We start from the raw sequence: 25,422 nt of genomic DNA, 5'->3' as shown, positions 1-25,422 counted from the left end.
TGAACAGTAAAACAATAATTAACAGCATAGAAAACATAATAAAGGAATTAAGTACTGCATAAAAACTAAAATAAGTACTAAATTCGGATTCTGGGGATTTTCTATGCAAAAATATGGTTTTTGGCAATTTTCAGAACTAACCAAAAGAAAACCAAAAATGCGCTTAAATACTGAAAATCCAAGGGTTTAAATGCAAAATCTCCCTTTTTTTTCTTTTTCTTATCCCGCAAGTTACTGTAGCTTTGGGCCGGGCCCTTTTCCCGTTTCAGCCCAGTTCGACCCATCCCAAACCGCGTAAAAATCAGGCGGCTAGGGTTTCCAACCCTAGTCGCCACATTCACCGTGTCCCGGCGGCGCGTGGTGAGGCGGCGGCACGGTTCGGGTGGCGCGGTTCGGGCGGCCCGCGACGGCGCTCGTACGGGAGCGGCGGTGCGGCGACCGGCTTGGGGGATGCTCGGCGGCGGCTTGTGGCACGGTGGAGGGAGGTCGCCGGCCTTCCTGCCGGTGGCGACTTCACCTCCCCTTTTTTTTTCTCTTTTTTCTGTGGGACATGCCATCGAGCCGTCGTTTAATGCAAGAATGTCGCTGGGATCCGTCGCCGGAATTCAGTCGACAGCGAGTGGCGGCTGCGGGCTCCACTGTCGAACCGAGTGCTTGATATAGCTACTGTTCATGCGAGATACGATATTGCGATGATATTCATATGAACTTGCTACTGATCATACGATTCAGATCAATTTTGACGCAAAACAGTAGTGAATTGGGTAAGTACCAAAATTGATCGTACCTTTCAGTTCTTGCGAATAATTCGTGCCGCGTAGGGCATATAGGCTAGGCCAAATATCTGCCTGCTTGACGACGATGTCGATGCAGTGCAGATCGGTCGTTGGCAGATTCGTTTCGCTAGCTTGATCTCCGGCAGAGTTTTGTGCTGATAACGTGTTGAGAAACTGTTGCTACCGAGCGTAGTCCAACGGTTCCCCGAGAGAACAATCGCAAAAGGAGACACAAGCGTAGGAGAAAAGTTGTCTGTTCTTTATTGATTTATTTTTCTGTGTGTTACAATGGGAAATCTCCCCCTATATATAAAGAAAAAAATCCCTAAGAGTTAGATTCTAATTCTACTAAAATTCGAGACAAGCCACTTGCATACGTAATCTGCCAGTTTTGCTAACAGCGACAACGTCCCTACGCGTCCAGCCCCGGAACTTGCGCCGAAATTTCCCAAGAGCGAAATTTGAGAAGCAGCAGTGGAGAGAAGAGAGTAGCAACGGAGCAACGCTAGGAGAAGCAGCTCGAGCAGAGGGGGCAGCCGGAGAGGATCAACGCGAGCAGCAGCCGCGCTCAATTTCCTTAAGGTAAGTTTTTAGATTACGTAGTTAATTAGTAATTATAATTAGATTTTTCTTAGTTCGTTCAGAAGTATATTAATCATTTCGTCAGTATATTGTTAAATTCATTCAAGTACATTTGATTAATTATATTATTTTGGTAAATTAGAGTATTTAAATTAATGATTTAGTTGGGTTATATAATTTTTATTAGTAAGTGTGATTAGATTCTTTACTTAATATAGTAACATGAATTTACGGGATTTAATCTAGGTAATTAGTTTTATTAAAGTAATATAATTACGTAGTTAATTAGTAATTATAATTAGATTTTTCTTAGTTCGTTCAGAAGCATATTAGTCATTTCGTCAGTATATTGTTAAATTCATTCAAGTACATTTGATTAATTATATTATTTTGGTAAATTAGAGTATTTAAATTAATGATTTAGTTGGGTTATATAAGTTTTATTAGTAAGTGTGATTAGATTCTTTACTTAATATAGTAACATGAATTTACGTGATTTAATTTAGGTAATTAGTTTTATTAAAGTAATATAATTAATCAATTAACTTGATTAATTAGTTTAATCACTTAGGTTTGGTAGAACCGTAGAAGATAGTGTCCAGTAGCAACAAAGATGCATATTAGTTGTATATTGCACTATTTAATTAGTATTATTTTTGTACTTATTATTTATTACATGTATATTTATTTAGGAGATACGATATGATTTTCCATATTTATTATGGAGAACGTCCCACAGTTTTGCACGGGAGACTTGTAACAATTCAGAACTGCCAGCACATAGAGAGTTCGGTTGAGGTACCTATTGATCTAGATGGCCTGAAATCACATATTATGCGCCTTTTGCGTGTGAACCAGCAGTCCCATACTGTTGTCTTAGAGGGTGTACGGTCGCGGCTTGTTCCAAATAGCTCAGTCATTGTCCATACGTTGTTCGAGATGAGTAGGAACAACGCATGGGCTTTGTACTCACGCAAGGCATTGGAGGAGAACTTTGATATGGCGGTGTACGTAAACATAGTGTCACGACTGGTGCAAGGTGATGCAGTGACCACTGTGGAAGGCTCAAGCCAGGAGGTGATGTATGAAGAGGATGGAGGGCATGTCGGGGAGGGCAGTTCCAGTAGAGAGGGAGGTAGAGTGGACCCTGGTGAGGTCGATGCAGGATGCATGGATAATGAAGACGGTGGTAGCGGGGATGAAGAAGCTGCTGACAATGATGACTCGGTCCCGGCGATCCAGTACTTTCGTGGTACTGGGCTCCTGGAGTGTGTCGTCGTTGAGTATAACACCTTATCTAACTGGGGATACCAGAATAGCGACATTCAGGTCGGGCAACAGTTTCGTAACAGAGGGGAGGTCATCCACTTTATTAGCAACTATGCTGTAATAACAAGAAGGGACCACAAGTGCGCCCGGTCTAACCCTACGGAGTATGAGGTCAGGTGTACGAAGCACCCGAATTGCCCTTACTTCGTACGAGCACATCAGCCGAAATATGAGAACTATTTTGTGATTAGTAGACACACCCCACATACATGCAGCGAAGAGGCTATTAGGAATGTGAGCCACGCCGTTGATGCGAGGTTCGTAGCCCAACTCCTCATCACGCTTATTGGCACAGAAATTTGTTTGCCGCCAAAATCGATTATGGGGGAGGTGCACACTAAGACTGGCATGCTTATCAATTACTACACCGCGTGGCGAGCGAAGCAGAAGGCGTTGAAGATGCTGTTTGGAAGCTTCGAAGAGTCATACAACAATGCTCCGAGACTGCTGCAGAAGATTGCCATGACGAATCCAGGGACTCAGTGGGCCATGGCGGATGAGCCGATCAGGCTAGATGATGGGTCATATAGCACCACTGACCGATACCTCATTAGGTTATTCTGGTCCTTTGGACAATGCATCGAAGCATTCAGGCATTGTAGGCCGGTTGTATGCGTGGATGCCACATTTCTAAGCGGCAAGTTCCATGGTACCCTTATGACAGCAATGGCGGCGGATGCAAATAATCAGATCATTCCTCTCGCCTTTGCAATGGTTGAGAGTGAAAACAATGATAGTTGGCTGTGGTTCCTCACCTTGGTAAGGACACGTGTCGTGGGAAATAGGGAACGAGTTTGCGTCATCTCAGACCGCAACAAGGGTCTTCTGCATGCGTTGGACGTGCTGCATGATAGCACAAACTGCTCCATTGCATGGCCTGATGTGGAGAGAAGATGGTGCATGCGACACTTGGGCGCGAACCTGTACACAAGGTACCGCAGCAAGTCGCTTGTAAAGAGATTCAAAGGGCTATGTCTTCAGAACCAGCAGGCGAAGTTCAATGAGATATGGAGAGAGTTAAATGAGACCACTCGCAAGATGATGGCAGACCAGCAAGCAGGGGAGGATCAACTGCGGGCGCAAATGGTTGGGGGCCAAACTATCGTTAGTCGTTCACGTGGTACATTTAGCCAGTGGATAGCGGGGAAACCGGCGGAGCGTTGGGCCCTTATCCATGACACTCATGGTGCCAGGTTAGCGCATAGAATTGTAATGATCATATTGTACCGATTCTTATGCAAATAGCTATTCTAAAATTATTGTATCCCATGTTAGGTACTCCATCATGACAACGAACATAGCGGAGGCGTTCAACAATGTCCTGAAGGGAGTACGGGGCCTCCCGTTGTGTGCCATTATTGAGCTCACATTCTACAGAACGGTGGACTACTTTCGAGACCGTGGTAATGCTGCTATGAAGTGCAGCACACGGTTTTCACCTAAGGTGGAGCAAATCATATCAAGAAGGAGGAGCAAGGCACACTTTCATCGGTCGAGGATCTACGACTTGGCTAACAATGACTTTGAGGTCATGTGCCGCCGTAGGTATGCTTCAGGGTATAGCGCCGGGGACACCGTGCAGCAATGTCAACTTGGACCTAACGAGGTGAAGTGCACATGCAATAAGCCAAAACTGCACCATATCCCGTGCTCGCATGTCTTAGCCGCTTGCAGGGACATAGGTGGCAATGACGGATCACAGTACGTATCACCGTACTTCACGATCGATGCATTGAGGAGCACATGGCTTCCGAAGATGCGGTCCTTTAACATCGGAACCAACTACAAATCGATCGAGGGCCCTAAGTGGGTACCTTATCCACAAGCACGACGCACAGATCCTGGAAGGCCTAGATCTACGAGGCTGCAAGGTGACATGGATGAAGCAGATGCTGTTGATGGCCTTCGCAGTTGCAAACTTTGCAAACAACCTGGACATGACAGGAGGACTTGCCCGACCCGTCAGTAAACTATCAGCCCACTGTCAAACTGAACTGTCTTAGAGACTTTGTATTGTAAAATGTTATTCACCTGTTAGTTGTACTACTTATTGTGCATTATGTGGTTTGCACTGTACCCCTTTAGACAAGAAGTGACCATTGTATTGTAAATGTAATTTTATTTATTTATTTCGTGTTTCTTAAATATTCATGGATCCGTGTTTTGATGCAGAGACAGAGCGTAGGTAGTCAGTGAGCAAGAAATCTATGGCGGGATCCTCTAGTACAGGCTTTCCATGGACACCTGCAACGATCGCTATAGCACTTAATGCCTCCTTACAGGTTGTGCGCGAAGGAAACGATGATCCGTTAAAGGAGAACAACATAATCCAAGCCGTGGTGAAATTGCATGCAAGACCCATATGTTCTAGGTTAACCGCGCCACTCCAATGTGTAACCACCGAGGACCTTAGGGCCCTCTTGTATCACCGGCGTCAAATGTATCTGAGGGTCCGCGAACTGGCCGACCATCCTTCTGTGATAGGTTTCTCTAGGAGGCAAAGAACGATAGTAATGTCGCCAGACCAGTATGCATCCCATATTCAGGTATGTCATATAAACATTTGGTCACCCTACTTATCTTATTTCCATTGATTTGAACGGTCCTCTTCTGCGTCAGGCTTTCCCGGAAGACGAACAGTTGATCAACAAAGAAATCTCACACTTCTTGACGATGTGTATGCTCTTCGGCGGGGGTGTGATGCCTGGTTCGCGTAGAAGACGACGACAGTCAGCGAATCAAAGGGGTACAGAGGCGACCTCTACGAATCATCCAGATAATGACGAGGACGAAGACGATGATGATTTCATGCCCCCCATGCCTAGACGTTCGAACAGAAATACAGGAGAAAGTTCTAGGAACACTGCAAGAGGACATTCACGCACAACATCGAGATGCCATACAACTGATAGGGAAATAGGACGTGGTACCACCTCGGAGAAACCTCAAGATGATGATGACGACGACGATTTCATGCCACAACGACCCCGCCCTCCGAGGCTTCCATCTCCGGAGGACACCGATGACCCTGAAAATGATGATGGATTTGCTCGTACTCATTTTTACAACTTCCCAGAACCACCTCGGAGACGACAACCATCTTACCCGGATAGCTTTGACCATCGCACCTGGAATTCTTACGCTAATTTGCGTCGCCACTTTCCTTCGCCCTAAGCATCTATTGTAACCCTATATATTTTATTCCCTTAAGGCATGATATTATGTTCTTTAGGCGTATCGTACATGATAATGTTTGTTGTTGTTCGCTCTTTATGTGTAACCTCTGTACCGGGTTCCATGCTACTTATGCTTTACAACTACTATTGTTTCCTCTGTACTGAGAATTTCTTAAATTAACAATACAGTGAATAAGACATAATAGGGATGACCTCGACATTAAAATCAATAATACATGTGTCATGACAAATTGTCCTGGCTACTCAACGGCGACGATGCCTCACACAATCTCCAGGCGTGTAAGCGTGTCTCAGGACGCCATCTCACCAAAAGGAAAGTGGAAAGTGTGTCTCAGGACGCCAGCGGTCGACGAGACCTGTGAGCAGTGCCTCATCAATTGCCGGGAGAGGTGTCCTACCACCGACCTCCATGGGAGCTCCGGCCATCATGAGAGCGAAAGGTAGTAGTCCCGCCCGTGCGAGTGGCTCGTGGAATCGAGGGTCCAACTCCTTAATCTTGTGCACACTCCGGGCTCGTAACGGACCCAACTGCATGAGTTATCCAATACATGTACAGAGTTAGTTCGAAATTATCGTGACAATAAAATAGCACATATAAACATGGTACCTGCTGTCTTGTGAATATCATCCTTCCCCTATGGTTCTCGTCGTACCGCTGCTGAAGAAGCTCGGGAAGACCACCATGAGCCATGATAATGATTTAAGGCTTCATGGTTCAACAAATAGGTGAACAACGTATTAGAATAATCTAAGTACTCTAATTAAATAAACTAAGTACTCTAATTAAATAATCTAAGTAATATAATAACGTAATTAAATAATCTAATTTGTATAATCTCAAAACTCTAATTAAATAAACTTAGTACTCTAATAAAATAATATAAGTAATATAATAACATAATTAAATATTCTAATTTGTATAATCTAAGTACTCTAATTAAATAAACTAAGTACCCTAATTAAATAATCTAAGTAATATAATAACGTAATTAAATATTCTAATTTGTATAATCTAAGTACTCTAATTAAATAAACTAAGTACCCTAATTAAATAATCTAAGTAACGTAATTAAATAATGTAATTAGAATAATCTGACTACTCTAATTAAATAAACTAAGTACCCTAATTAAATATTTAAGTAATATAATAACGTAATTAAATTATCTAATTAGAATAATCTGACTACTCTAATTAAATAAACTAAGTACTCTAATTAAATAATCTAAGTAATATAATAACGTAATTAAATTATCTAATTTGTATAATCTAAATACTCTAATTAAATAAACTAAGTACCCTAATTAAATATTTAAGTAATATAATAACGTAATTAAATTATCTAATTAGAATAATCTGACTACTCTAATTAAATAAACTAAGTACTCTAATTAAATAATCTAAGTAATATAATAACGTAATTAAATTATCTAATTTGTATAATCTAAATACTCTAATTAAATAAACTAAGTACCCTAATTAAATAATCTAAGTAATATAATAACGTAATTAAATAATCTAATTAGAATAATCTGAGTACTCTAATTAAATAAACTAAGTACTCTAATTAAATAATCTAAGTAATATAATAACATAATTAAATAATCTAATTTGTATAATCTAAGTTCTCTAATTAAATAAACTAAGTACTCTAATTAAATAATCTAAGTAATATAATAACATAATTAAATAATCTAATTTGTATAATCTAAGTACTCTAATTAAATAAACTAATATAATTAAATAAATGTAATTGAACGGATTAAACATTCTACTACCGAAAGAACTAATCTATTTCGAAACTGACTAACCAAATAAGCTAATTACTCTAAATATTATTACTAACCTAAGTATTAAATAGGTAATCTAATAACTAACCGGTACGAAAGTGGCTGATCTCGAAGTATTAAACTGCCGCTGCTGCTGCTCGCGTTGCTCCTCTTCTGCTGCTCGCGTTGCTCCTCTTCTGCTGCTCGCGTTGCTCCTCTTCTGCTGCTTTCTCTACTCGAGATGCTGCTCCTCTGCCGCTCCTCGCATTCCTTGCTCCCTTCTCTGCTCTGGTGCTGCTCTCTTCTTCGCGGTCTCAATTTATTTAGCTCTCCGCAGACCAACATGCATGCATCCTGCACCAATTATTGACCGGCCGGCCGAACTCACGAACTCACGGGATGCAAAAAAACGAACGACGTGACGTGACAAAGATTGATGTGACGCGGGAAAAAGAGGATGGGACGCCGGCCGGCTGTATTGGGCCGTATTCGGCACCTCAGTTGCCGAATACAGCAGAGTACAGGGTGTATTCGGCAACTGAGGTGCCGAATACAGCCCACAGTGCCGTATTCGGCACCTCAGTTGCCGAATACGGTGTTTTCGGATTTTTAGTTTTCGAAAATCAAATTTCGGTATTTGAGATACCGAATACGAGTGCTAGATTTGCAAATACGTCGACATGTTGTCTAATTTCGCAAATACGGTCGCGTATGTTGTCTAAATTTCCAAATTTGCCCCTTTTGGATTCTCACCAGGGACACTACAACCGGTGGACACACAAAACGCGCCCGAAAGATTCAACTTTCTCGCCATGTGACGCGCGGCATGGAAAGGGACAACAGAGTTGACTGACTCCCGCACGCTGCCAGACAGCCTAGCCCACGTCGATTGCACAGCCTGCTCCAAGGAACTATCGCTGGTCGTGCCTCTCCTGCTCTGCACACGGCCACAGGTTGGTCACCAAGACCAGACGAAACACGAAGAGCAACAGCGCCACCGGGAAATTCTACAGGAAACAGTCTGCGCGCCTCGGCGTCGGCGTCAAAGTATATGCTCACATCACATATTCACATGGGTACGCAAAGAATAATCTTGCTTGATCTCCCAGTCGCTCTCAGCCAGTCCGAAATTTGCAGCTTCTAGTGCAGACGTGGTGTACGCAATTCCATGAGAAAGGGTACGGATGCTGGTGGAAATTGTAAACCTGCAAAAGTGCAAAACAATGATCAAGCAAGAAACCGCGTAAGCATTGTGTTCGCCGATTTTCTATTCCGACCGGCCCGCTGCGCTTGAGCATCGGGTTTGCTAATTTTTTTATATCTAATTCACGTTTCAGCGTCGGGTTGCTTTCAAATTTACTTTTATCTTTCCCTTGCAAAAAAAATTTGAATATGTATTGAATATTATACAACACAAATTAAATATTAAATTTAGAGTTGTAATTAGCGATATAAGCTAGAGCCCATATCGTACTCTTGCAACCTGATCTCTTCATAAATATGATAGAATAGACGCTGTTGTAACCATGATATAGCGACAAGCTCGTAAGGGCCGGCGACGGTTGTGTTGAGACCATGGAGCGGCCGATGTTGCAACTATGAGGAGAGCGTCCGTAGTTATGCTCTGGAGATGTAGGCTTCGGCTGAATCTCGTTAACAAATATCGTGCTTCTGGTGTCGTCTGTGATTTCGTGTGTATCGTCTCAGTAGAACAATCCGTCACTTACGCATGACTAAATTTCCTAACAAGTGGTTAGGGATGAAAGTGACAATGGGAAATCCCGTTTATCGGGGCTCGGTTTAGAGGTTTTCCCACATCTTAGGGCAAGAAGAAAACGATAATGGTATCTGCAAATACGGTAACGACAATGGTAAAAGAATAAGAAATCGATAATGAAAATGATTTGGCCTCCTTCATATCGTTTCAGCGTTTTTCTGTATTGGGCTAGAACTTACCACTGGTATTTTCCTGTATTTCAGCCTACGAGCACTCCAGCAGGCCGTCTCAAGGACAAGGCCCAAGAGAGAGGCCACAAGAGGCCCAATCGCTCGCCCAAGTCCCAACCCTAGCATGTAGCACCGCACGACTCGACCGCACCACACTGCAGACCCACACGCCATGCCAGCGCCACAATCCCCCATCCATAGCACCACGCTCAGCCACCCGCGCCGCCGCCTTGGCTTGACGTGCGCTCCACCGCAGCGGCCTGGACAACTCAGCCGCAGGACTGGCCCTCAGCTTCTTCTCCGCCAGCCTTGCCACCGCCTCCCTGCCTGCCTTCGCGAGCGTCGTGGGCTCAATTTCCCCATCCGACGACCACCCAGACACGGGGACCGCTAGAACCATGCTGTTCGGCAGCTTCCCAGCGTTGTCCCATGGCGGCATCTACTGCAGTGCTGGTGACACCGCAGGGCAAACGAGTATCTCAGCCATCTCATCGGCGTCGACCTCCTCCGAGTCCCCATCCTCATAGAGCACATGGAAGTAGCTCGCCTCGGCATCGTACGACTCCACGATGCTCGCGTACGTCCTGAAAGGATAAGATGTATGCATATTTCAAAACCATTCACTGCTGCTTTAGTGCGACTATGGACATGTGGACATCCAATCAGCACAAGGGCTATATGTGTCACTCTCCACTGGATTGATGACAATTGGAAAATTCAGAAGCGAATTGTCAATTTAATCCATGTGACAAGACAACATACCGAAGAGAAGCTATATGATACTCTCAGTTCATGTCTCTGAAATGGTATGTTGAGAAGAAAATAGTTTCTCTTACTTTGGACAATGCAGCCTCAAACGAAGTTGTTGTTAAGGATGTGATTGTAGAACTCGAGAAGCATAGTCCTTTAGTCTGTGATGATCAAACTTTTCACGTGAGATATGCCAATCACATTCTTAATCTGGTTGCCAAAGATGGTATGCGTGTGATTGAATCTGCACCTAAAAATATTAGAGCATTTGTAGTACCTGTAAAGGGATCTACATTGCAGTGGGAGGAGTTTCTAAAGTGTGCTAATGAGTGTGGATTGGACACAAACTCTGGCTTCTCACTTGATGTTTCCACAAGGTGGAATTCAACTTATATCATACTTAGGGATGCCCTGTATTATAAGCCGGCTTTTGAAAAGCTCAAGTCATATGAACGTCGTAAGTATGAGAATATTTCTCCTTCACATGAGGAATGGGACAAGGCACAAACTTTAATTTCATTCTTGAGAAAGTTCTTTGACCTTACTGAGATATTAGCTGGTACTTTATATCCAACAACAAACTTGTTTTTTAGAGGTTTTTGTGAGATTAAGATTATGCCTACTGATTGGTGCCATAGTATTGATCCCACTATTTGTTAAATGGCCAATGCTATAATTGTTAATTTTGACAAGTATTGGAAGAAGCCCGATGTTGCACTTGTTGTGGCAAATGTTCTTGATCCTAGGTTCATGAGAAGAGTCATTGAATTTTACTTGAGAAAGATGTATAGAAATTCCTATCAAGTTGATTTTGAAAAATTTAATGTTGTTCCTAAGAAGATATATCAATGCTATGTTGCTGCTATGCCTGCATCTTCAAAAAGTACAGCATCTGCGCCTGCATCGGCTGTAGATCAGTTTATGGATAGCGTAGATGATGAACTTGATAGCTTCCTATATGACAATGAAACACATGGCCCTCAGGAGGAATCAAACGAATTGGAGAAATACTTGGCAGAATCATCATTAAAGGTTACTAAAACCAATCAGCATACATTTGATATTTTAGCATGGTGAAAAAATCTAAAAGATGAATATCCTATCCTCTCCCAACTTGCTAGTGATGTGTTGGCCATAGAAGCATCAAAAGTTGATCCTGAATCTGCATTTAGTGTTGATGGTCACGTCATTGATCCATTTCACAGTCGGCTTGATCTAGAGATTGTACAAGCTTTAATTTACACTAAAGATTGGACAGCTACAGCTAAAAAAGGTAAAAGTTTGAATTTACTATTTGTTTTAAATGTTTAAGAAGTTACCGTCTATTTACTAATGTAGCTGCCATTTGATTTTCAGGTTCTAGAATGCCGAGGTTCAGCTATAGGCAGGCAGACGGCACTACTATATCAAAACTCAGACTTGCTTTGTTGAGCCTACGTACGGTTTAAATGTTTTGTGAAAACTAATCCTCATATCGTGTAATCAGTCTGGTCATATGACTTGTGTTGTGAGATGTCGAGATGGCAACCCTATTTGTCAAGACTTGGCTTGTCGTTTCTGTGTATGGTGTTGTCTACCCGTTTTTTGGATTATAAATTATCAATCCCTGACCGGTATCGATGTGTTCTCGATCAGATAGTTTTATTTTCGACTTTACCATAATATAGATGCCATATTCGTTTCCAGCGATATCATATTCGATTTCATTTTCGAGTAAAAGTGTGCAATTGAAAAAGTGGTACCGGCGCCAATGTTAAATTGTATTGGTGCGGATGATCATATGGAGGTGTAAAGATTATATATCTATAAGGTACTCCCTCCGTTTCGCAATGTTTGTCTATGGCCTCGGGAGTATCTGTCTCAAATTGTTTATTCATTGCGGTAACCAAGGATGCTTTATGATCTATTTTTCTGTTATGCCCTTGAGTGCATGCATGTATTTACTCCAATGTTGGTGAGTTATTTGCTCTCATATTTGCATTGATTAGGGGTAGCATGGACATCTCACTGCATTTTTTCACTCGATTTCAGTATTTCTTTGTTTGTACGCAATGGTGGGCGTGGACAAACATTGCGAAATGGAGGTAGTATCATGTAACGTAAAGACGGTGTGGGACAGATATGGTGTAAAATGGAGCATGACAACGACTGTTGCGCGTAAGCGATGTGCGCGTGGCTTCGGCGGTTCGACGCAGGCATAACTGTGGTCGGAGGAGTTGAGGGAGCACGTGTAGGATGTGGGCTCGCGGTGGCCGACATGGGCTGCACGATAGGGACGTGCGGATGCATCATTGGCTATAGGCTGGCGCTAGACACGGTCAAGGCGCGGACCAAGGCATCGTTGTCTACGGGTAGCGTGCGGTGGAGCGCGCAGATCGGAATGGCATGGGTTTGCGGGAGGCTATTGCGGTGCGTCAGGGCGAGCCAGGTCATTACGGGCGCAGGCTCTGTCGCAGAGTCGTGTTGGACTCGGACTCTCGCAGACGGCTGTGTTCGTGCGGGAGTCGAGCGTGTCAGGATTGGTCTGAGTGCCCACGTGGGGAGTTTTTTTTATTTTTATATTTTTTTGGATTAAAAATTTAAATAGATCGACCGTAGAAAAAATTACAAATCTAGGAGGACTATAGCCCTCTGAGAGAGCGGTTAGGCCAGCTAACCGCCCCCTGGGAGGGCGGGAGGCCTAACAGCCCCCTCAGAGGGCGGCAAGGGGGCTAACCACCCTCTCAGGGGGCGGGTAGGCCCTGGGAGGGCGGTTAGGCCCCTTGCCGCCCTCTGAGGGGGCGGTAATGGCCCTTTTTTTTCCTGAAAATTGCCAAATTTTGTGTATTTCATCAAATAATAAAATAGGGCTTTAAGAAAATTTGGAATTAAAATTTGGAGTAGGCTATGTAATAGTCGGAGAATAAAAAATCAGTAATTAGCACTCGCAGCATATTACGTGGGTATGCGGTGCGAACGACGACACACATAGTATTAAACATAGGGTGAAAATATTACATAAGACTGTAACCACGACGACACGATGAGGAAACAAAGATGGCATGTATGGTTCGCACTAAGACCTACTTATCAGTGTGCCGATCCTAATCATAACATACCTTAGGGAGTGGAAGTATGTCGGGTTACATTATATACTCTCTACTAAGTGCATATAGGATATTTTTGCTTTCGGAGGGCATCGAGACCTGCCGCCTTAGCACGGCGGGCTCTCGACCGCTTCCTTGCCCTCTCAGCCTCCCGAACCTGAGCCATGGTATGGTCGTGCACTGCCTTCTTCATGCGCTCTTCTTCCTCCCGCTTGAGGCGAAGTTCCTCTTGCTGTTGCTCATACTCCCGACGTGCGTACGCTTCCCTTCTCCACCTCATGTTCATGTCGACCCACTGCTTTTGTTCCTCATTTTGCGCATTGTCGAGCCATTGAATAAAATCACAGAGCGGTGGAGGGGACTGAACAAATAGAACAAGATGAGCGGTTAGTAAAATAGGGTGCGAAATCGGCAGAGATGTGGCTGATATCTGTTGTTATACCAGTCGATACTCATATGTTGCATGTTGAGGCTTGTCATATTCGTAGTTGGCACACATGAAGAAGCGCAACCCATAGGTGTATGAGATGCCCTACGACTCGCGGAGCCTGCAAAGGTCACCACAGAAGCACATTGGTGGTTTGATACCTTGAGGTAAGGTAGTCCCCCAATGTTTCTTTGGTGGGCTTGGTGGAGCTGAGGAAGACATTGCACTTGAGATATATGAGAAATGAGTGGTGCATCAACGTAAGGAGGTTCGGCTATTTATGGTTGGGGGAGGCAGGAGCATTGGATTCGCTCTTGAAGAAAGGAGTGAGTGCAGGTGCTCAAATGGTGGCAAGAGCATTGGATTCCATCTTAAAGAATGGGAAAGTTGTGTCATTGATAATGGTCAGAGATTCCATATTTATTGGTACCTGTGTTGTCATTTATTATGTGATAAAAGCTGTCCAGTGTTATCACTTCTTGTCTAAAGCCTGCGCAAGGAGGCATGTGTTGTCATGTCATGGTTAAAGTTCAGTAGTGTGGTCACTTCGTGATTACAGTTACACTCCCAACGGAGTAAGCGAGGTGTCACTCATTGCATAAGTAGCTTTGTAAGATATAATGACGACGAAAAATGTAGCGTGTGGTCGTGTCGGATTAAGAAATGCAACTAGGATGCCATCGTTTTGGAATAAGAAATGCAGTTACGACATGCTAAGTGGACCATAAAGAGTAAACGTGTCTGAATACGTAGGAGTACATCGTGAAGCGAATATGCATATGTAAGTTATAACAAATCTAAAATTCTACTGCTGCCTCCCCCGTTGCCATCGCCCGTGCCCCCCATCGTGGTCCCGATGCCGCTGGTTAACCCTCACGTGGCCCCTGGAGTAGGTGAGGGGGTCGGGTGGACCGACCTGTTTGGTAGACCTAGCAGGGAGCACCGATGTCGAGGCCTCGTCCTGCGTGGGCTATGTCCGAAGGGGAGCACTGGGTACCTGGGACTGCTGGAGGACGTTGTAGTCAGGTGTGCCCCCGAAGAAGTCACGAACGAGGTCGTATGCGGGGTCCAGGCCAGCCTCATCCTCCTGACTAGGGTAGGAGGACTGTGAAGGTTCTCCTGGCGTCCATGTGTACTGGCTGGAGGGGCATACAAACAAATAATTATGTTAGATATGAACAATGTGAAATTGGAAATAGTAGTAAAAAAATGTACAATTGTACCTGCGTGGTATGCCGGTGCAGCAGAAGAAGGCCAGGCTGCCGTGCCGTAGTATGGCTCGAACGATGCTGGTGGGGTCGGGCTTGGGGCCGCTGAAGACGGACCGGCCTCATCACCGAAGTAACCTGTGCACAATATTACCTTAATTTGCTGAATGTATTGAAAATGGGGATGAAGGGGGCGCCCAGTACCTGAGGGTGGATGCACAGGGCTCGATCTACGAGGCTATGTCGAGGCTTGTGTAGGTGCACCTAATGAAAGTTTAATAATCAATGCAGTAGTAAGAAACGAATATAGTTGAATGTCGTGCGAATTAAAAATTCGTACCTATTTGCTCTGAGCCTGCATGACGTGGTAAAAGGGGTCGTGTGGTGCCAACATCGATGAACGGCAGTGCACATCTGACCGCCGAGATGACTCGGTGTGGACACCACTAGACTTGGGAGGCGCTCCTGCTACATCTGTGGTGGATTGGTAGGAGGTAAGCTTCAAGGCGCGCGCGGTCTTGTCGAAACCCCGCTTGATGAATCCCGCAACATCCGACGCACTGACGTGCTGCCCTTGCCGGAGGTGGTCCATGGCACCAGTTGCATCCTTATGTACATCATAAATGATATCGGCCTGCGGATACGAACAAGAAAAAAACAATTAAAATATACAGTTTTGTTCGTTGAGTATGAACTACTGACTTGAAAGGAAAACTTACCGCTAATGCAGCGTCCTCGTCCCAATGCACCGGGTATGCCTCCGTAGTCGACGCGATGTGGGGTCGGACACCCTCAGGGATGTAGGTGACCCGTGTGCGTGTACGTGGAATGTACCACTGTAGGTAGTCGTTGAAGCTCTGCTCGTTGAAGGGACGCGCCTCCTCCACGACATCCTGTAGCGCTTGGGCCCATGCTGCCACGTAAGGGGCCAAGCGATCTGCCCAGAGATTGCCAGCCGGCTGGCCTTTGCGTGTGTAGCTGCAATTGAACCATGGTAAATGTAAGTCACTGTAAGACGAAGGTTACGAAAACTTTAATTATGCATATGTACATGTGGACGTGCACGGGGATGGTACGAATGTTGATAATAGGGAATGCCTGGTGACGGCCAAACTGCCACATGATGCGATGCGGTGAGTATTCTTCAACGTAGATGTCGAAGACAAGCGGTGCCTTCGTAAGCCAGTAATCCTCGTCGCGGGTACACAACGGAGACAAACCCAAACCTGCACGTCCTTGCACGGCCAAGATGTTGTAAGGCTCCCATACCACGCCGTCTAGACGTAGCCTGTCGAACTGGGCCCGAAAATGCTCGTAAGCGCTGCGAGGCTGCTCATGCACCCAGTGTGGCTACATGACAAACATCGTTACAAATCATTAGAGGGAACAAACGTGCGAACGAAAGTGTTAATATAAAATACGTACCCGACGATGGCACCACATCGAGGCCATGGTAAGTTCATCCTCGTCCGACTCACCGTACCATTCCTCGGGGTACGGGGAGCGGTCCACCACTGGCCTGTTTATGACGAAACGCTCGTAGGACCATAGCTGCAAAAGAAGTGGACACCCGACAAAAGTGGCTAGTGGCTCTTTCTTTGAGCACGCGTCGTAGAGCGCCCGATACCTCGCAGCAAGGACAGCAGATGCCCAACTGAAATGCGGTACCTCCTCGCCATCAGCATCTGCTATCAACCTGGCGTACGGCACAAGCGTCCTCGCAACCAGGTGGCCTTGGCCGCTAGTGAACATAACCCACCCAAACAACCAAAGCAGATAGGCCTCCAAATGCCTGGAGACCGAGTATGCATTGGCATGGGGGTGTATGTACGCCGGCTGCAAATATGACTGGTGTCAATAATGATCATTACTAGATACTCGAATAGTAAATGATAGGTTGTATTGTACCAAACCTGAAACTATAGGATCCACTTCTTCGTTGACCCTCGTGGATCGGATAAGAACTCAGGTACATAGGGGGTGCGTCCGCCTTCCGCTCAACTGGGCCAAAACACTGATGCATGACATTGATCTAGTCAGCATCCATATCAATGACCCCAACCGCAGCTCCCGCGCAAGGTAGGACTAAGAGGTAGGCTACATCCTGCAAGGTCGGGGTCATCTCGCCGCACGGGAGATGGAACGTATGTGTCTCTAGCCTCCATCAGTCGACCAGGGCTGCTATCAGCGACCGGTCAAAGTAGAAACGACACACCGCTGCCTCGGGGTTCTCCGCCGATCGGGCCTCAACCAAACGGCAAAGCGGTAGGAGTCCCGCCGCTGCCAATCTAAAAGTATTGCAGTACATCAATAATATGGAATTACATCAGTGATATGTCAATATATTGTTCCTGTCTACATCTAGCAATGCATTAATGTACATGTCTTTCAAATGCAGATATGGCGGACCCTGAGACCCCCGAGCTTCTGGACCCTGCAGTGGACAAGAGGCACCACAGCTTCTTGTCTGCCGAGCACCAGACGGAGTTAGGAGTGTTCCGACCATGGGGCCCTGGAGAGCTGCTTACGATCAACGATCGGTGGAAGACAGGTACTTTGATACTTTCATACGAAATTGCCATATCATTGATGTAATTCCATATCATTGATGTACTTCGATACTTTTAGGTTGGCAGCGGCGGGACTCCTACCGCTTTGCCATTTGGTTGAGGCCCGATCGACGGAGAACCCCGAGGCAGCGGCACGTCGTTTCTACTTTGACCGGTAGCTGATAGCAGCACTGGTTGACCGATGGAGGCCGAAAACACATACGTTCCACCTCCCGTGCGGCGAGATGACCCCAACCTTACAAGACGTAGCCTACCTCTTAGGCCTACCTTGCGCGGGAGCTGCGGTTGGGGTCATCGATATGGATGCTAACTGGATCAACGTCATGTATCAGCGCTTTGGCCCGGTTGAGTGGAAGGCTAACGCACCCCCCTACGTGCCTGAGTTCTTGTCCGATGCACGAGGGCCAACGAAGAAATGGATCCTATAGTTTCAAGTTCGGTACAATACAACCTCTCATTTACTATTCGAGTATCTAGTTATGATCATTATTGACACCTGTCATATTTGCAGCCGGCGTACATGCACCCCCAGGCCAACGCAAACTCGGTATCCAGGCATTTAGAGGCCTATCTGCTTTGGCTATTTGGGTGGGTTATGTTCACCAGCGGCCAAGGTTACCTAGTTGCAAGGACATTTGTGCCGTACGCCAGGTTGATAGCGGATGTTGATGGCTAGGAGGTACCGCAGTTCAGTTGGGCATCTGCTGTCCTTGCCGCGATGTATCGGGTGCTCTGCAACGCGTGCACAAAGAAGGAGCCACTAGCCACTTTTGCTGGGTGCCCACTTCTTCTGCAACTGTGGTCCTACGAGCGGTTCGCCATAGGTAGGCCAATGGTGGACCGCTCCCCATACCCAGAGGAATGGTACGGTGAGCCGGAGGAGGACGCGCCTACCATGGCCTCGATTTGGTGTCATTGTCAGGTACGTACTTTTTGTTAACACTTTCATTGGCACGCATGTTATTTCTAATGATTTCTAACGATGTTTGTCACACAGCCACACTGGGCGCATGAGCAGCCTCGCAATGCTTACGAGCATTTTCGGTCCCAGCTCGACAGGCTACGTCTGGACGATGTGGTCTGGCAGCCGTACAGCTTCTTGGCCGTCCAAGGCTGTGCGGTTTTGGGTTTGTCACCGTTGTGAAACCGCGACGAGGAATACTAGCTTACGAAGGCACCGTTTGTCTTCGACATCTACATCGAGGAGTACTCATCGCACCGCGTCATGCGGCAGTTTAGCCGTCACCAGACATTCCCTCTCGTCCACATTCGTATTGTCCCCGTGCACGTCCACGCAGGTACAATTGTGCATTTTTTACTACTACTTTAATTTCCACATTGTCCATATCTAATATAATTATTTGTTTGTAGGCCCTTCCAGCTAGTACACATGGGCGCTAGCAGATCCTTCACAGTCCTCGTACCCTAGTTAGGAGGATGAGGCTGGCCCGGACCCCTACGACCTCGTTCGGGATTTCTTCGAGGGCACACCTGACTACGACGTCCTCCAGCAGTCCCAGGTACCCAGTGCTCCACTTCGGACACAGCCCACGCAGGACAAGGTCTCGACATCGGTGCTCCCTACTAGGCCTACCAGACAGGTCGGTCCCCCCGACCCTCTCACCTACTCCAGGAGCCACGTGAGGGTCAACCAGCGGCATTGGGACCACGATGGGGGGCACGGCCGACGACAGCGGGGGAGACAGCAGTAGAATTTTACATTTGTTTTTGTAACTTACATATGCATATTCGACGCGCGATGTACTCATACGTATTCAGACGCATGTAATCTTTATGGTCCACTTAGCATGTCGTAACTGCATTTCTTATTCCAATGTGATGGCATGCTAGTTGCTTTTCTTAATCCGACATGACTACACACTACATTCTATCGTCCTAAAGCTACTTATACACGAAGTGACAGCTTGCTTACTCTGCCGGGACTGTAACTTTAATCACGAAGTGACCACACTACTAAACTTTAACCGTGGCATGGCAACACATGTCTCCTTGCGCAGGCTTTAGACAAGAAGTGACAACACTGGACAGCTTTTACCACACAATAAATGACAATACAGGTACCGATAAATATGGAATCTCTGTCCATCATCAATGACACAACTTTCCTATTGTTCAAGATAGAATCCAATGCTCCTGCCACCCTCTGAGCCCTTCCACTCACTCCTTTCTTTAAGAGTGAATCCAATACTCCTGCCTTCCCCCACCATAAATAGCCGAACATCCATACGTTGATGCACCACTCATTTCTCAGATCTCCCAAGTGCAATGTCTTCATTAGCTCCACCAAACCCACCAAAGAAATATTGGGGGATTTTCATCCCTCAAGGTATCGAACCACCGATGTGCTTCTGTGGTGACCGTTCCAGGCTCCGCAAGTCATATACCTATGAGAAACAGAAGCAGTAGGTCGACATGAACATGAGGTGGAGAAGGGAAGCTTACGCACGTCGGGAGTACGAGCAATAGCAAGAGGAACTTCGGCTAAAGCGGGAGGAAGAAGAGCGCATGAGGAAGGAGGTGCAAGACCATACCGTGGCTCAGGCTCGGGAGGCTGAGAGGGCAAGGAAGCGGGAGAGAGCCCGCCGTGCTAAGGTGGCAGGTCTCGATACCCTCCGAAAGGGAAAATATCCTAGATGCACTCAGTAAAGAGTATCTAATATAACCCGACATACTTTCACTCCCTAAGGCATGTTATGATTAGGAACGGCGCACTAATAAGTAGGTTTTAGTGCGAACCGTACATGCCACCTTCTTTTCCTCGTCGTGTCGTCGTGGTTACAGTCTCATGTAATATTTTCCACCGTATGTTTAATATTATATTTGTCGCCGTTCGCAACCTCATACCCGCGTAATATGCTGCGAGTGCTTCACATATACAATTTGTTCACAAATACTGATTTTTTATTCTCTGACAATTACGTAACCTACTCCAAATTCTCGCTCCTCAGTATACCGTTTTCACTCCTCTTCAATCTTGTTAATTCCAAATTTTGTAAATTCCATTACCGCCCCTCGGAGGGCGGCTAGGCTGCTAACCGCCCTCCCAGGCCCTACCCGCCCCCTGAGAGGGCGGTTAGCATCCTTGGCGCCCTGCGAGGGGGGGGGTTAGGCCACCCGCCCTCCCAGGAGGTGGTTAGCAGGCCTAACCGCCCTCTCAGAGGGCTGCAGTCCTCTCAGGGGGCTGCAGGCGCCTAGTTTTGCAAATTTTTTCACGATGGATCTATTTATTTAAATTTTTAATTGAAAAAATAAAAAAACTCCCACGTGGAGAGGCACTGGGGTTGCAGGTGTGGACCGAGTGCAGAGTCTATGGTTGAAGGATAACAATGTTTGGGTCCGAGTAAAATCAAACTCATCAAGAAACTTTTGTTGAGTAACAAAGGTGACAATTTAAGTCTGATGTATAAGGAGATTCGCGTATGATGATGTTAAGATGGCAGAATATTCGTTAAGGTAGAATTTGTTGAATATGTGTCGAATATTGTACCAAAAAGATTACGTATTAGACTTAAAGTTGTAATTAGTGATATAGGGTAGAGTCTGTGTCAGACTCTTGTAACATGGATTCCTTATAAATATGAGAGAAGGATCGCTATTGTAACTATGACGACATATCGACAGGCTCGTATGGAGCAGTGGTGGTTCAACCGGGACCCGGAGCGGCCAATGTTGTAACTGTGGGGAGGGATGTCCGTAGTCATGCCTCGGAGATGTAGATTTTGATTGAACCTCGTTAACAATATTATGCCTCCGATATTGTCTGTGATTTTGTATGCACCATATCGGTATATCAATCCGTCGTTTTGGTAGCACTAAATTTCCTAACAAAAAGTTTACTATTATGTCTAGCTGAGCTTTCAACTTTCCTGTTTCATTTAGACTTGAAACATTGCTCGGCAACTACGGTTTACACTTGGCCAAAGGAAAGGTAGGGAGGACAACGAGGCTCGATTCCCTGATTAGGGATGAAAACTGTCAGAAATAATTAGAAAATATTCTAAATCACTTTCACTTTTACCTTTGTTCTCGGAAACGATAATGTCAGAAATAATTACGATATCGTTGATATCAGAAACTGAGAAAACGAAGCTATCAGAATGGAAACATATCGATTATGGTTGAGAACCGATAGTTTAGATCGGATATACCGCCTTGTAGAACATGACTCAAATGGCAAGTGTCCATACAATCGTCGAGATACGTTAAAATCTTAACTCGACCGTACAACGATATAACTCATAACTTGTTCATATAACGACACTAGTCTTAACTTTGAGTACTCAAATAAGTCTTAACTCGACCATATAAGATACAATATATTCACACTAGATAATTTATAATTCATTCAATATGTTGATACCACAATACAAAACTAGTCCATAAGTATCACAAAATATATTACAACATGAAAATAACAAAGAACCCATCTATTATATATATAAAAAATTATAAAATGACTAAGGTGCAACTGACTATCTTACTATTTTAAGGCCTCTTGACTGGTTTGAAGTTGAGGCCTATACAAATTAGAATGATCTGAGTGTAGAAAAACGGAAATTATTCGGAATTTAGTTGAAAATTTCCAGTAAAATATGGTATTTTGAAAATACGGTCGGAAATCAAGCTAGATTTTTTTTTTATTTTGTTTTCATATTCGTCGGTTCGGAATCGGCCCCATTTTATATAAACTCTAGAAAAATAAAATAATAGAGAAAAATTAGAAAACGTTATGGACCGGTTCAAGATTTTACCGTTCCGTTTTTATCCGTATTCTGACTCCCTCGGTCCCTCATGCCATTTCGTAGTTGCTTCTGGACCGGCCTGCCCAGTCGACATCGAAATCAACGTCATTACTAGTACTAATTTCAAAAGAAGAATCAAAATCCTTTAATTTGAAAAACGAAGACGATGTTTTCTTGCAGAACTGGGAATACATTGAGCTGCCAACTGCCAAAATATTTTAAACAAGTGACCAAGATACAGACCTCTTCGCCGCTTCCACCTTCCAGGCTGTGCCACTCCTTCGTGTAGACTGGCGGCATGTCATTGTCTTATGTTAGCGCGTGGGCAGCTGACTCCTTTGTGGTGGCAACCGGATGTTCGTGGCCTACCGCCGAAATCCTCATGATGGCAGGCAGTTCATGGGATCTTCACGATAGTTGCCAGATCCACTCCATGACGGTCTGCTCTACATGGTGTTCTCCTGCAAGAAGCTTTTGGCAGTTGAGGTGCAGTTTCCGGCCTCCCTGTACCGTTTCAGCTACTCTGAATTTTGGAGGGCATTTCAGGATTTGCCACTTTTAACACCGTAATTTGCCATCCGGGCCCAGTTTTATAGACTCAGGATGGCCCGCATGTCAACCTCAGCGAAAAATTTGCACCTGTTAAGAGTGGCAAATCCAGAAATTACCCGAATTTTGGCCCCCTCCGTCCTGGTTGGATGTGGAAGCACCGGGCGAAAGCCCTGATCCACTTCCTGGCGATGCCTCATTCACTTTTGCTCTAATACTCATAGAAAAATCCCTGGAAGATAAAAACGGTTGCTAAGTGAATTCGAACTTGTTGAATGACATTTATAAGTTCCTGTCCGATCCGATAGCATCCACAGAACGAGAACCATATATTTAATTTCAAACGAATCGAATATTGTTGCAATATTCAAGCGAAAGAACTGTTGCTTTGTTCACTTGTTCCCATCCTGACGAGGAAGGTGAAATGAGCAGCACCCATGACCTGCTCAATTATAAGTTAATGCATTAAAGAGTTGTTATAATCTTTTTTGCTTGAGTGAAAATAACTAGCATATGTTCTGACAGAACAGGGGAAAAAAGGTAAAACCACGGTTCCTCGGCTCAACTAACGTTGTCAAAAATTATTGTAAGTATGAGATCCGCATAAGGATCTATTCAATTTTTTCAGCTTCGAACGATCATGTAGTGATCAACAAACGAACATAAGTTGAAAGTAAACTGATTGAGTCTGTTGTGGCTTTAGAGCCGCTTTTTTCCCCAAAAAACGTACAATGCACATATTTTATTAAGTAGAGGATAGTTTACATATATTTTTTTAAAAACTTGCAATACACATATTTCTTTTTTTTTTTGAAAACGTGCAATACACAAATCCATGGAGCATGAGCCCATCAAACACATCGAGGTTGATCACCAAACACCAATCCGTGCTGCCTTTGGTGTGCTCATGTTGCATGGATTTGTCGAGAGATAGACAACATAGATGTTGCTGCAGTAGACTGAAGTGGCGCGACAAAGAGGGAGATGAAGTTCCATGTAAGAGGATAAATGGTGGAATATGGCAAAATCGATGGATGACGTCGATGCAGTAAGAGACGTCGAGGATTAGGCACCGCACCGGTTTTGCCACAACCGGGCGTGAGTCAGGGATGAAGGCACACGTCAGTGTTGCCAGAATGAGTGCGTGGAACAAATCAACTATCACATGCCAGCTAAAATTGTCTAGGAAGGGTGCAGAAGGAGCAACAGAGAAGGGCGAAGCGCCGAGAGGGAGAAAGTTGAAACAACACGCGGTGGTAGGAGCAGAGGGAGCCAGGGCGATGAGAAAAATGCTTGTGTGCATGCAAATAAATAGACAACGACACTGATAGCATAGCTGTGGTTGCAGAAGCAACAACAGAGAAGAGATCAATGACGGTTGCAGTGCACAAAGCGGCGAGAGGGAGAAAGCTGAAATAGCTTGCAGATGACGCATGGGTGATGATGATCCGTCGTGACAACAAGGGGTTGACAGGGTGCTTGAATGGCTGCAGAGGAGGGAGCCATGTTAATGAGCACGTCTGGCCACCGCGGCATTGTCGGAGGAGAGAAGGCACCGGAGGAATATGGGATCCGAAAAATAAGCTCCAACTTGAGCTCACCATTGGTGCCGCCGAACGAATACATCGGAAGCAATATCGTAGTTTGATTTCAGATGAGATCTGAAAAATAAGGAAGAGATTATTCGCTAATTTTTCTTCTAATTTCTTTATTTATTTTCATTAGTAAAATGAATCTCATATCAGTAGCTGATAATGAGGCAGGGAGGCTAGAGAACGAGGATGGATGATAAAAGTGGGTAAATTATTTGAATTTTAGAGGTTTTTATTAGATAGAGAAGGGTAGGAGAAAAAATGACACAGAAATCAACTTGTATTTTATATAGTAGTAGAGATTAATCTGCAAGCTTAAAGGCTAATGAATCCGGCGCCAGGCCAAGGATCGGTTGTGGCCTCCTCAACTTTGAAGCAGCGAACTGGATCCTTTGCCCGACATAATCCACTTTATCCTTCTGCAACATTTACGAAAGAGTTTTGTACAATTGTGATACTAAGAACAATGATTTATGAGAGCAAATGTTGCAACATCAATCATGACCTAAATCCAGTTTATTGACGATATAGACATACATTTGTGATATGCTCCAAACACATTTCTACAAGTCAATTTCAACAAGTCTGTGCACATGTGAAATACATCGTGGATACACAATTAAGTATATATGTCCATGATCGGAAAACGACCGATCTAACAAAATTGTTGAAAAATAAGTGGATATTTTGAGTAGACGATTTACAAAGGGAACACACAGGGGTTTTTAGATAGGTTCAGGTCTCCTTGAGGATAATAATCTTATGTCCAGTTTATCTTGTATTAATCTGAACCTGTTACAAAGGGTGTAATTAGCCTAGATAGATCTAAACCTAGTCGATGATTTCTTCCTTAGTTTTTATTGGCTTGTATGGGCTTAT

The 25,422-nt window shown here is 44.8% G+C and overlaps 2 protein-coding genes and 1 long non-coding RNA gene across 3 annotated transcripts; 2 read left to right on the top strand and 1 right to left on the bottom strand.

Annotated features, from left to right (window-relative positions):
- The first annotated feature begins 1,251 nt into the window (after positions 1 to 1,251).
- LOC133918624 (uncharacterized) lies at positions 1,252 to 5,861 on the top strand. Its single transcript, XM_062362589.1, has 3 exons — positions 1,252 to 1,358; positions 4,860 to 5,233; positions 5,307 to 5,861. The coding sequence occupies exons 2-3, from the start codon at positions 4,895 to 4,897 to the stop codon at positions 5,859 to 5,861; spliced, it is 894 nt and encodes a 297-aa protein (XP_062218573.1). The 5' UTR covers positions 1,252 to 1,358; positions 4,860 to 4,894.
- On the top strand, positions 3,844 to 5,271 carry LOC133918625 (uncharacterized). The gene is made up of 2 exons (XM_062362590.1): positions 3,844 to 3,880; positions 3,963 to 5,271. The coding sequence occupies exon 2, from the start codon at positions 3,973 to 3,975 to the stop codon at positions 4,654 to 4,656; it is 684 nt and encodes a 227-aa protein (XP_062218574.1). The 5' UTR covers positions 3,844 to 3,880; positions 3,963 to 3,972; the 3' UTR covers positions 4,657 to 5,271.
- Positions 5,862 to 6,291: 430 nt separating the features above from the next.
- On the bottom strand, positions 6,292 to 8,113 carry LOC133918626 (uncharacterized). Its single transcript, XR_009909816.1, has 3 exons — positions 7,761 to 8,113; positions 6,492 to 6,590; positions 6,292 to 6,412 (listed from the first exon to the last, which is right to left on the bottom strand). It is a non-coding gene; the product is annotated as an uncharacterized LOC133918626 (long non-coding RNA).
- Positions 8,114 to 25,422: the final 17,309 nt, after the last annotated feature.

Source organism: Phragmites australis, chromosome 5, assembly GCF_958298935.1.
Source record: "Phragmites australis chromosome 5, lpPhrAust1.1, whole genome shotgun sequence".
Lineage (NCBI taxonomy): Eukaryota > Viridiplantae > Streptophyta > Magnoliopsida > Poales > Poaceae > Phragmites > Phragmites australis.
This window is presented reverse-complemented; position numbering and strand designations above follow the sequence as displayed.

Coding starts and splice junctions, on each gene's coding strand:
- LOC133918625 (XM_062362590.1), top strand. CDS start 3,973: ATGACAACGAACATAGCGGAGGCGTTCAACAATGTCCTGAAGGGAGTA.
- LOC133918624 (XM_062362589.1), top strand. CDS start 4,895: ATGGCGGGATCCTCTAGTACAGGCTTTCCATGGACACCTGCAACGATC. Junction 5,234..5,306: donor AGTATGCATCCCATATTCAG/GTATGTCATATA, acceptor CTTCTGCGTCAG/GCTTTCCCGGAAGACGAACA.